The sequence below is a fragment of the Halichoeres trimaculatus genome, unplaced genomic scaffold (genome assembly GCF_033239565.1).
Source record: "Halichoeres trimaculatus isolate MK-OKI-2021-1 unplaced genomic scaffold, fHalTri1.1 fHalTri1_scaffold_15, whole genome shotgun sequence".
In the NCBI taxonomy this organism is placed as follows: Eukaryota; Metazoa; Chordata; class Actinopteri; order Labriformes; family Labridae; genus Halichoeres; species Halichoeres trimaculatus.
Genome location: NW_027437193.1, coordinates 6,932,555 through 6,945,640, shown reverse-complemented (window position 1 = coordinate 6,945,640; position 13,086 = coordinate 6,932,555). Strand labels below are relative to the sequence as shown.

Here is a 13,086-nt window from a genome sequence, read left to right as displayed (position 1 = left end):
GGGCATCGTTATTGACAAAATCTTATCAATTCCCATCCCTACCTCCTGTTGACCATCATAACAAGCTACAAAAAGATATTCATTCTTTCCTTTTCAGTGTGTTTAAGGCTGTCTGTAGTGTTCATTAAGCTTAAGGTAAAGGTTAAGTTAAATATCTGTTTCAAGCTTACTTTAAAAAGCTATACGAAGGTGAACCAACAGGTTTTCCATTTCCCTCATGGTTGTTGTAACATATTTTTCAAGTTTAGTTTTAATCAGTTGGGGATAAACCAACCTGAAACTAAAAGCTGACATGTGTTTTGTGATCAGATAAACATCCAATAATCTCATTCTGAGCTGAAACAAAACTTATCTCCCATCAAAACGTCCACCTGCCCATGACAAAACCCTGCATCTCCAGAGTGTAACCCGAGCAGTGACCGAGGCGTTGGCCATACAGTGGCACTAAAGGGGGTTGATACCACTTGGCATGATGCTGGACGACAGCCCTTATTCATTGTCAGAGGGGCTGCTATTCACAATGGAGAAAACGATGAAATGCTGCCATTATAACGGGAACCAAAGGGCCCACGGCAGCCTGACACCCGATCTCCTCTTTGGCTCTGGCTTCCTTTTGTCCCAGCATTTCATATCTGGCATATCCACACAGCATAAAAAACACACTGGATGTTGGAGCAGCGATGGACGTGAGGCTCGGTGTGTGTGGGCTCAGACATGGGGAATAAACAGACCATCTTTACGGCGCAGCAGCTAGATGCTTATCAGGTAGGTGTCACTCTTTATGCACATAAACAATATGACTGTTATAAATACTGGATACCAAGACATGTAAACAAAGTAAACACAGTGCTGGGACTATTGCTGTTGTGTTTATGAGTAAGAGGAGGATCAGGGTCATGAGCTGGATCCTTGAGGGGACAATTCCTGGTTTTATTGTTGACTTAACTTATCTGAGTTTTAATGCTCTACTCCAGAATTTCGATCTTTATTCTTTTGAAGCTTTTTTATTCTACTATTTCACTTTTTATTTATTTATTTTTACATTTTTAAACATTTATAATTACATTTTTAAACATTTATAATTACATTAAATGATTATTATTTATTTATTTAGCTATTTATTATTATTATTATTATTATTATTATTATTATTTTATATATTTTTTTTTTTTTGTAATGTAAAAGAAAATGAAGTTTATTAAACCCTGACTTAACACCTAAGAATAACATGCTACCACAGGTCATTCTGGGTAATGAGGAAAGCAGCTGCTTCCTGATGTTGTTAACCTGACATAAAATGACTGTTTTTGCAGGACTGCACATATTTTACAAGAAAGGAAATCCTCAGGTGAGCCTATCATTTGTACTAAATCTTAGAAATAGAACTCATAGACACTGCTGCTGTTATACGCCTTTTGTTCTGATCTGCACTGTACTACACTGTAACTTTAAACTACTGTATCTGAAGCCTGTACCCACTATGGGGCAGCTACTATGGAGATCAAATGGTTTTAATTTTTTCCACAGAAACTTTGACACTGCAAAAAACGAAACCTTATCAAGTGTTTTTGTCTTATTTTAAGTAGAAAATGTCTTTTTTAGACTTGATATGAGCCTCTTTCACCTGACCAGTCCAGAAAAATGACTCATTTCAAGTTATTTGAAGACAAAAATGGGGACAAAACTTCCTGTAACAAGTAAAAAAAATCTGCCAATGGGGTAAGAGAAATGTGCTTGTTGACTTTTCTCTTTAAATAATTTGAAATATGACATTTTTCTGGACTGGTCGGGTGAATGTGGCTCATTTTAAGTCTGAACATTTTTTTAAAACTGAAAATAAGACAAAAACGCTTAATAAGATTTCATTTTTTTGCAGTGTAAAATGTTTGACATCTCCATAGTCAACCATAATACAGAGAAAATAGTTGAATTAAAGCAGTTTTATGATGAATTTCTTAATTTCCTCTGCTGTAAAAGACTAGATTAAATAATAAAAATAAGTTACCTGCTCAAACCTTTCTTAGACTCTTCTACCGCTATCGGGATTTGGCTCCGCAGCTCGTTCCTCTTGACTACACCAACCACCCAGATGTGAAGCTGCCGTATGAGCTGATTGGCAGCATGCCTGAGCTGAAGGTAGACCCACACACACCCCGCAGACCCGCTCTCTCCCTGTGTTCCCAATCCATAATTAATGGCCAACTAATCGACAGAATTCTTTGAAAGGTTATACGTTACCCGACTCCTTTAAACTTGAAGAAAGCTGGTGAGTCCCTCAGGGCACGCTTGTTGGAAATGGGTCAATTATATGCCTCTTTACACAATGACAGTGAGGTAAACAGGAGTGCTAACACGCAGGTCACTGACATGACCTTAGAAAGGGAGAGTTAAACTGAGGAGGAGACTCTTTCCCTCATCCTTAGTCCTTTTTCAGGATTCTGGTGATTTTCCATGTTTTAGCTTAAAAAAAAACAGCAAATGATGAGAGTAGATTAAAAGAAACAATCATCAATGAGAGAGTCTCTGACCACACTGAATTATTCAGACTTTTATCAGACTGATATAACCCAGGCTTACTGATGTCCCCACACTGCAGGACAACCCGTTTCGTCAGAGGATCGCTGAGGTTTTCTCAGAGGACGGAGAAGGAAACATGACACTGGACGACTTCTTGGACATGTTCTCAGTCCTGAGCGAGATGGCACCGCGTGACCTCAAGGCCTACTATGCTTTCAAAATCTATGGTAAAACACACCAACGAGCTGTGAAAACGAGCACGTTTCTCCTTCTAAATGACAAAAGTGTAAAGGTAAATTAAACCAATTTTGGTGGTGCCTTTACCTCAAAACAAGGAAAAAAAGATATTTTCCAACACTTTTCTGTGATAACATCAAGAAAATGATAAAACAAACATGTTTCCTCAGAAACAAACCAAGTCTAACCAACATGATGATACCAACATAAAGACAGGCCCAGGTATTAAACTTGACATTATATATCGTCACCTTATTAAAATAATGGCCTAAGTCAATGAGTTTTTGGCCTAAATCATGTCTTGATAACGCTGGTCATCTCTGGTAAGATCTTAAACCTTTAGCTAGAAGGATCATGCTCTTTAACTCCCCTAAAGGAAAATGACCTAAGTCAAGACGGTGACTTAGGTCATTTTATTTCTAGCCTGAGTCAAAATTTTGGATTATTTGGGATAAAATGTGTGACTTGGGCCATTTAACAAGCTTTTATGATGGCAGCTGCTTCAAGAAGAAATAGAAACTTCAGTGCAGAAGAAGCTGTAAACATGATTCTTGAATCAGTTCCTACTTGTAAGGGATTAGTTTCACTATCGTAAAGGCTAGGGTATAATGTTTAGCTACTTCTAGCTAGCTACCTGTTCCTGGCTAGCCCACTTATTTCTGTAATCAAACGTAAAGGAGAGCAAGGCAAAGGCTACAGGCACTGCCATTGAGTGCAAGAAGATTTAATCTATTTATTTATTTTTATTTTTTATGTAGAATAAGCTAGCCGACTAACCACAATTAGTTGCTGCAACAATATACTTCAACCTTCAACAACATTCAGTAATTAGTGCTGAAAATTCACAAAGACCTGAGTCTGAGGAGAAAGAGGAGAAGGCTCAGATTAAGTGCTTAAGTGTTCCCCGAACAGATGAGTCTCCAGACATCTCTTAAAGTACAAATGGACTCTGTGGATCATATAGAGTTAGGTAATTCATTCAACATTTGGGCACAACAGAGGAGAAGAGTCTGGCTAGCGATTTGGAGCCCCGCTGGGCTGGGAGCACCAGGCGTCTTTCTCAAGCAGAGTGTAGTGAGCGAGAAGGAGTGTAGACCTGGATGAGGGACCCCAGGTAGGAAGGAGCTGTTCTTGTCAGTGTTTTGTAAACCAGAAGAAGAACTTTGAATTTAATTGGAGCTGCCACTGGAAGCCAGTGAAGAAAGATTAACAGTTTTCAGTTTGCACTATGGAATAAAAGGGCAGTTTAAGCCAGGTTTAAAGTTGCCTAAATCAGAAAAGGATGTTAGAAAAATTGGCCTAAGTCACTTTTAAAGTTTTTAGTGTTTTCCCAAAAACTTGAAAAAATGACTTAGGGCATTGTTTTAATATGGGTGACGATGTGTCCCATGCAAATGCAATTGTTGTGTTTTAACTAAATCTGCTGTGTTAAAACATCAATTAGGAGCCAACAATGCAAAGAATCAACATAGCATGAAATAGAAACTTTATGTGAATGAAGTTTACATGTCAAATTTACAGCACCTGGAAAAGTCACCAAGTGTGAAGTGGTTTCAAGTTTGTTTTCAGGCTGTTTAAGTGACAGTTAAAGGTAAACTTTAACTAAAGAGGTTTAATGATCTCCCTAATGTAAAAATATGTCACACATTTGAGCAACACAGTCACAGATCCCCTCCTCGCTAAGGTCAAACAGAGTCTCTCATGGTTCATCGAGCTCCTCAAAGACGGCATGGTAAGGGTCTCTGGAGCTTTAACCACGATGGACGACGCAGACCGCGGCATGAATGATTAACTGGCCCCATTATGGAGGCGAAGAGCTTTTCAAAGCCCAGTATGAGCCGGGCACTAAGGTCCCCCCTAATTAACAAACGCTGACAGATGAAGAAGTTAGGTACACATCAGCGCAGTCATGGCTGGGAGAAACTTCTCATTCATTATTCAGACCTATAGAGATGATATACTATAACCTCATGTCTGGCCTCTTGTATGAGAGGGCTGTGATGGTTCGCTCCAGGGAACAAGGCATGTTGAGGAGACTCACAGGTCAGGTCCACACATGACTGCAGGAAACACTAACACAGGAAGAATTACTTTCTACAGTGACCTCTCTAACCAAGTTAATATGTTATAAAACTGTAGCAAATATAAATATACTTCTCTGAAGAGTTTTAGGTAAATATGTAACACTTAAAAATTTTTTTTTTGAAATATCAACACTGTAGTTTCAGCCTTAGAGGAATTATAGGGAAATAAAGTTTATACACTTGTATACAGCATGGAAATTATTCTGAATACAGTTAATATTGTCTTTATCAGCTGTAAAATAAAGCCTCCACCCTGGGTGGGGATTAGTCCTGTTTACATGATTGATTAGGGATCGGTACCAAATTAGGTACTTTTATAGGTACCGATTGAAATCTGTCAAAATTACCAGGTATCGATTCACGAAAAATCAGAAGGTGCCATGTTTAGGTACCTAAATGCATCCTTGTGACTGAGGGACTGGAAGAGTTGGTGTTTTTCCATGCTGGACATGAACACAGCATTGCAAGGTTATATATTGAAGAATAAATATGTTAAATAAATAAATATATATATATTATTATTAAACAAATTGATATTTTTTTTAACAACATAAACACAGAAAAATACCCCAAATTGGTACTGTTGAGTACCGATACCAATTGCCAGGTACCAGGCATTGGTACAGTGTCATTTCAAATGTGAAAGGTACCCATCCCTATGAAAGATATGTGGTTGAATGCAAATAAAAGGTACTATCTTTATTAGTTCTTCTCCTGATTTCTAAATTTATAGGTCAAAAAATGTCAGAATATTGTGGAAATTCCAGGTTGATGCACTGTTATGGTTTGTCTCCAGCCTACTTTAGTCTAGAAGATACTGAATTCAAGATAACACTTTACTATGGAGGTTTGCAAATTTCGTTGCACTTAGGTAAGAACCAGATAAAGTTTTTTCTTGTTTCTTTGAAATTACCCTGAAATCTGGTAAAAATTAGCACATAATTTCTGGACAGATTCTGTTTTGCAGTGCGCCTGCACTCACAGTGTCTATCACAACCAAGTAAGGCCAATTTACAACCCCACTCTTGGTGAATATCACATCTGAAGCCTTCAGTTGTATCATGTAAAAAATCATAGGCCTCATCATAAAGGTTTATCATTTTGCATGTGATCTCAATAATGCATATCAACAAACTGGGTACTTAAAGAACTTTATGAAATTAAATAACAAATAGCTAACTACCAAATACTTATTGGGAAATTAAATTATTGACTTAAAATTTTAAAGGTAATTATCAGAGGAAACAATAAACCTTACTTCTTTCTCAAGAACAAAGCAGCTATTTATCACCTGCTTCTCTGGAAACAGCAGAAACGTTGGGATACTTCTAAAAATATTTTGTGGTGGGTTGTGATTTAATTTCAAATAAATTATTTGCTAATCGTCACCTTCTTACCTTGCAATCTGGGGTAAATTTCAAAGAAACTGGAAAAAAGCAGTAACTTTAAAGAAGTTATGTGCTAATTTCAAAGAGGTAAGAAAAACTCTGTCTAATTATTACCTAAGAGTGATGAAATTTGCGGACCTCTATATTAGAAAAAGCAAACAAATCCTGCAACTTCCCTTTTGTGGCATCAAAATTACTGACATCTGCTCTAAATTATTTCCTCTCTGTAAGAATCACTTTTGTTTTGTTTTCTGCAAGACTTCAACAACGACGACTTCATCTGCAAGTCAGACCTTGAGAAAACGCTGAACAAACTGACCCGCAACGAGCTGACGGAGGACGAGGTGAGGATGGTGTGTGAGAAAGTGATCGACGAGGCCGACCTGGACAACGACGGACGTCTGTCACTCGAGGACTTCCAGCACATGATCGTTCGAGCTCCTGACTTCCTCAGGTAGGAAACAGAGAAATCACACAGACACACACACACAGGTCAGTTTTACATCAAATAGTGTAACATGATGTGTTTTTAACTTACTCTTTCTTTGTTTACAGCACTTTCCACATAAGGATATGAAGAACATGAGCCAGAGCTTTAACTATTAAAAATGTATTTGCTTTTATCTATTTTTTTTATAAAACTGTCAGAGAAACATCTTACCTTCATCAGTTTCTTACCTTTGCATTCAGAAAGCAGAGTAAAATCTACAAACACCAACAAACTGTTCTGTTTTTCATCGTCTTGTGTTACTAAAAGTAAGGAAAGTCAGCTTGAGTCTCCGGTTTATCCTCGGATGGTTGCTTCAGCCAATCTATCAAGATACGCTACATTAGCTATGACCATCAACAGTAGATTTGTGTTTTGTATCTAAAGGGATTCAGTTACAGCAGACGATAAAAGAAACACATGCCAGAATATTCCAGCGGGTCACAGCGGGCCAATAAAAGGAGAGTTATTTGTTGTGAGAAGCATTGTGGGAGCACGGGGTCAACTGACGGTAATGTTTCCTCTGACAAGCAGCCAATAACACAAAGACAAGACGTTTTAAAACCTTATTTTATTAAATCAAAAGTACACATATCTACAAATTGTAGATACATTATCATATGGGTTTAGAAAGTACAGTACAATTTAAGTAGATCTCTTTTTTCGATGTGATATTTACATGTTTTTTTTTCCTTTTTTTCAAAATGTATTGTATGATTCTCCCTGTGTACTTCACAATCAATGGAATGAAAATATGGCTGTAAAAAGGGATGTACAGTATAACCCGACGTGTGATAGGAGACTTCAGAAAGAGGATATGATTTAAAAACAAAATCAAAGAGGGAGTATCATTTCAGCCAAGAATGATACAGCTTCGAGTCCCACAAACGTCTGCTCCCGATGTTTCTTAAAGCTACAGCATCACTCCGACGAGACGGCAGCTCCATCTCCACATTTTAACATCCAGACTCTTCCTTTTCAACAAGCTAGATTTCACCCACAAAGATGCAGCAGTGCCTTTTTCAAAGACAGAAAAACAAAAAACAAACGAAAAAAAACCCTCGTACATTCAACTGTACGAGTCTACATGTGTCTGAAAATTACACAAATATGCACAGGTCCAAGATTCACGATGCATAGCTCACCTATGACAGAACTGAGTATTTGCGGTTAAGACAAATGGCCATGGTAGTCATGAGGTCCCAAATTATTTGATATTCAAAAAAAAAAAAAGTGCAGGCAAGCGATTGCAGATCCTCCTTCGGTGTTGTGCATACAGGAGTTTGATTTTCAGACGAGCAACAAATGCAGGAACGAAACACGAGGAGCGGTGAAGAAAGACATAAACAGAGGGTACATGTTTGATTCGCACACGTCTACTTCTCTGTGTTTGTAATAAAATACTGATTATAATTTGAATTCAGGTGCTTGTGTGTGTTGTCTACCTCTCCTGTGGTGCCACCTAGCTGTCGATCTATGAAAACACAAACACACCAGAAGAGCACGAGAACACTACAGGACTGTGTTTCAGCTTAAGTCGAGCCAGTGTTCATAAAGAAGCCAAAAACATCACTTTAAGTCGAGTTTGGCAGGGCAGTAGCATAGAAACAGAGGCTTGCAAATTATCTTTTTAAATATAAATATATATATTTAAGTACAATACGGCAATGTTTTCAGTGAACTAATACCAGGACAGTGAATCACTTGCAGTGAAATAGCAAAAGGAGATCAAGTCAGTTATAAGTAAGTGTAGTAAACTTTAGGAAGTATGCCTGATATACTACTAAGACTCCAAACTTTTAAAACTAAGTAACTGCATTGTTGTATTGCAAAACTATCACTTGGCACGGACTACAGTCACAACACGAGTTACTGGTAAAGTGCAAGGAGAGCTTTGTGGATAGCAGGAGGAGAAGAAGAAGAAGAAGAGAGGGGGCTTACAGTGCCAGACTTGGATTTGCAGATCGAATGAACCAGGACGTCATTTAGCTTCACTGTGAATCAGAGCTGCGACAAAACCGTCAGACGAACTTCAAAAGCAACACGTTAAAGTCAGCGTACGAGGGTGGAAGCACAATAACTTTTTCAGGAGACTTTTCTAACAAAACACTGAAAGTTCAGCTTCTTATGTGTGAGGATTAACTAAATGTGGAGTAGTTTGAATTTTTTTTTACTTTTTTGTATCATCTCGTGGATTAGAAAACTTAATGAGGACTTTTTAGTATCCTTGGTCTTATTTTAGATCCAACATTACACAGACAAGTCTAGATAACAGGCAGAAAATAAGCACTTCACAGTTTTCTACTGCAGAGCTGAAGCAAATTCATCTCTGCAAAGCTCTGGTATGAATTTAGAGAAGTTGATCTAAACAGTCAGGAATGCAGACTGTACAGTTTTTCTACATGTTATGTTGCCAAACCGCCCTCCAGCACCTAAGAGCTGATGCAGAAAGCTTCAACAGAGTCGAGTGATCGAGATGAAACGCAGCGAGTGATTGTCCAAAACAAAAGCAAAGAACAGAACTTGCGTGGAAAACCTTTTCGATCTGATCCCTCTCTGATCTGTGACAGCTTTTTTGTTTTTCATGATGTCAGTCTGAGGAGCTTAAGATGAAAACATGTGCAACTCTGTTTCACTGAAGTTCAAGCCTCTCAGTCTCTGGTTAGCATTTCTAACATAAGAAGGGGAAAGAGCGCTAATAAAAATAGATCTAGATATTACTTTCTGTATACACCATCCCAAAATCTTGACATTTCTCATCCTCTGTTGTGCTACTGGCTGTGTGATGTATGAGTGCAGTACGAAGAGACTAACATCAGAAACAAGAGCCGGTCTTTTCTGCGATAGGGGACACGTGGAGAGTCCTGGCTGAGTCCTCGACCAGTCAAGCACTCTGACCCACGAAGACGACAAATTCCTTTAAATGGACGATGCACCAGTGGAAGCTTTCAGAAGAGGAAGAGAGGAGGAGAAGTCCTCTGCGTACTTGGATTATAATGGTTTGTGTGGGCTGGGAGGTTAGGGCGTGGATAGGTAGAAAGAGGGAAGGAGAAGGAAGTGCTTAGAGCGAGCACAGTCCGTTTGTGTCCAGCCAGCTGGCAGCCAGTGTCGAAGGCCTCGGTCCTCAGAGTAAGCTGCAGCGGAAGAAGCTGGACTTTTTCTGGGGCTCTGAGATCTTGACTCCATGACTGGTCCCCTGTGGCGTGTTGCCCTCCTGAAAATGTGACACAGAAACAGGTCAGGAATCTGCCTATTAGACCGCTCTGCTCTCATAGGGTTAAGAAACTTTCTATCTAGAATTGTCGTGTGTTTTCCCACATGCAGAGGCTTCCTGCATCATAAGCGAGATGATGATGGTGAGAGTTCGAAAGAGTGTTGACTTCTTACCAATTTTGTGTCCATTTTCGATTTGATGTCTCTGGCGAGCGTCAGAAAGGCCTAGGATGAAAAACAAATCAGGTTGTTGTACTGATACAGAGCATACAATGAGCTAACTATCTTTTCACTCCAACTGGAACTCTTACTCACATTCTCCACGTTGATGTTGGCCTTTGCGCTAGTCTCCATGAACTTTATCCCAAACTCCAATGCAAGCTGATAGAAAATAAAAAAAGTAAGATCCACTGAAAATAAGAGAAACGTTCAAACTAATTTTCCAACATTAGATATCAAAGACCAACTTCTCACCTTCTCCCCTCTGTCTTTGGACACCTGTCGCTTGTCATTGATATCACACTTGTTGCCAAGGACCATCTTCTCCACATCAGATGATGCATGCTGAAATAAAAGAACCACTGCATGAATAAAAGCAGCTTTAAAGTGGATGTTTTTGCACTACATATAAAGGTGAAAGGTAAATACCTCCTCTATGTTTCTAATCCAGTTCTTGATATTTTCAAAGGACTTTTCGTTGGTGATGTCGTAGACGAGCATGATGCCCTGGAAAGAAAGAAGGATCAAATGTGTTGAGATTAAAAGTGTTGCACCAACTTTTGAAAAGGGCATTTTTACATGAAGACACTCACCATTGCTCCTCTGTAGTAGGCTGTTGTGATTGTTCGGAAGCGCTCCTGCCCGGCTGTATCCCTGAAAAACACCAGAAATGCCGCTGAATTCTCTACCTCAAATTGAAAATGACAGATACGTAGTTCAGAAATTGGTTTCTCATGAATGTACACGTATAAACTATTCTAGTAAACAGTGTTTTGGAGGCTGCAGAGCCAGTGAAGGTGTCACCACAGACAGAAATGACAGAAAACACAGAAGTGGATCCGAAATCATCCACTTATATACTTTACTTTAATTATCTACCACACAAAATTCAAATTCAGTGAGGCCAAATTAGGCACACTGGGTTGGAAGAAATAGCTTTGGGTGGTTTGATTAAGTTTGAGGTACAACATTTGGTGAGCTTTTAGTAGGGATGCACGATATTATTGGCACAATATCGGTATCGGCTGATAAAAGCTTAAAAACACGTTTATCGGTATCTGCAGATATGAAAATTTCTGCCGATAAGGTGCTATTCAGTTAGGATTATTATTATTTTCCATCTGAAAAATAAGCTCCTTAAATAAAATGTAGCACTTCATTTATTTGCACTGCAGAGCTCTGTGTCTGTCACCAGGTTGTTACAGTAGCTCTAAAATAATCAAATGCAACTTGGTTATGTTTAAAAATGCATTGTACATTTAAAGTTCATGTGATCTAAAGAAATTATTTTTGTGTATTTCAATACTGAATGTCTTGAGTTTGAAAAAATAATACATTTCTTATTTATGGTAAAATCAAATGTTTTTTGTCTTGTTTTATGTGTGTTTCTTAAACAAATAAGACCATCACAATAAGAGTAACATATAGATTCCAGTACAGGATAGACTTAGCTTTCTTTACAGTGAAAAAAACAAACAAACTTGTGATTATCGGTATCGGTATCGGTATCGGCCAAAAGGGGTTTCGATATATTGGCATATCAGATATCGGCAAAAATCCAATAATATGCATCCCTAGTTTTTAGACATTTTTCCATTAACTATAAACAAAATAGTTGCTCTCATGTGGCAAAAAGTCTAAAACTTGCAAGTTTCAATAAGCCCTTAAGTCCTTGCACTCATATCATTAGTTCATTTATTTTGACATGAGGAGACTCCGTCTGAATTGACATCTTCAATCAGTGATATTTCTTGTTTAATATAGTGTTGTTAAAAGTCTTTCCTCTCCAGCTTGGACTTAGGGTTTCCAGACAGCACTGTGCCAAAGAGGAGTAAATACAACGAATTGGACAGAATGAAATGAGGGACTGGCCCAGAGCTGAAATCTTCTAGAGAGGCTGAGATTTGTACTGGTTTCGATTGAAGGTAGGCAGGCTTTAAGTTGAGTTTGGGTTAGAAACTGTCAGTCTGATCTGGCAACCCTGTGTACACCTGATGGAGACTGGGAAACGTGTGTCTTTCACAGCATATTGGTCAAACATAAATAAAAAACTATCTTGCCACTACATTTTAAGATGAGAAATCGGAATAAACTTACCATATCTGCAGCTTTATCTTCTTGCCGTCAAGCTCTATTGTCCTAATCTTGAAATCGATGCCTTCGGGGGTACAGAGAGATCATGCATGTCAATCATAGCGTTAGCTCGCTAGCTTAGTGTAGCTGTCAGACATTTATTAACAAAGAAATACTTATAATTACGTCAAATAAGGGCGATTTTGGTTGTCTGCCATGACAGGTAGCAATAATCTTCACATACGACAACAACAATGCCCATATAAGGCTTAAATGTGTCAGCAACGGCGCGCTGAATAGAAGGCTTTCCGGTGTCCTGCCAGGATGTAGACAGGCCCTAATAGCTAATGTTGGTGTATTCTTCAGGGGAGACACCCGGCATGACATCAATACTCCCCGTTTTCGGTTACATTCTTACTGAGGGCTTTAATATTACAGAGTCATAATACTGCTTCTTTTGGTATCCCTTACCAACGAGTTCATACTGGTAATATTTGTGAAATAAATTACGACTTACTATAAACCAAAGAGACAGTACCCCTAGTCATCAGCATAGCATAGCTAGCATTCCAGCAAATAGACGGAGACTCAGTGACAGCCCAGTAGCGTACAGTAAACAGACTGAAAAATGAGCGTTAAAACGAAGAAAATCTCACCTATTGTTGAGATAAACGTTGAGTTGAAGGCGTCTTCTGAAAACCTGAAGAGCACACAGGTCTTCCCGACTCCAGAGTCGCCGATTAACAGTAATTTAAACAAATAGTCGTACGTCTTCGCCATACTTGATATTATTGCGGAAATCCCGCCCGGCGAAGCAGTGATGTTAATATGTAGAAATTACGCCCCCTGCTGGTCTGGAATACACCTG

General features: G+C 38.7%; 2 protein-coding genes across 3 annotated transcripts; one reads left to right on the top strand and one right to left on the bottom strand.

Moving 5' to 3' along the window:
- The first annotated feature begins 636 nt into the window (after positions 1 to 636).
- Positions 637 to 7,460, top strand: cib3 (calcium and integrin binding family member 3). 2 transcript variants are annotated; one of them, XM_074688810.1, is made up of 6 exons: positions 640 to 765; positions 1,314 to 1,348; positions 2,025 to 2,136; positions 2,597 to 2,744; positions 6,485 to 6,680; positions 6,782 to 7,460. In XM_074688810.1, exons 1-6 carry the CDS (start codon positions 715 to 717, stop codon positions 6,801 to 6,803), a joined length of 564 nt encoding a protein of 187 aa, XP_074544911.1. In that variant the 5' UTR covers positions 640 to 714; the 3' UTR covers positions 6,804 to 7,460. The 2 variants fall into 2 exon arrangements, with proteins under 2 accessions (XP_074544912.1, XP_074544911.1); XM_074688811.1 differs by lacking the exon at positions 1,314 to 1,348 and having other exon boundaries at positions 637 to 765.
- An 84-nt stretch (positions 7,461 to 7,544) lies between these two features.
- On the bottom strand, positions 7,545 to 13,042 carry LOC141804408 (ras-related protein Rab-8A-like). The gene is made up of 8 exons (XM_074688809.1): positions 12,875 to 13,042; positions 12,243 to 12,303; positions 10,739 to 10,799; positions 10,575 to 10,652; positions 10,401 to 10,490; positions 10,242 to 10,307; positions 10,101 to 10,151; positions 7,545 to 9,927 (listed from the first exon to the last, which is right to left on the bottom strand). Exons 1-8 carry the CDS (start codon positions 12,996 to 12,998, stop codon positions 9,838 to 9,840), a joined length of 621 nt encoding a protein of 206 aa, XP_074544910.1. The 5' UTR covers positions 12,999 to 13,042; the 3' UTR covers positions 7,545 to 9,837.
- Between the last annotated feature and the right edge of the window lie 44 nt (positions 13,043 to 13,086).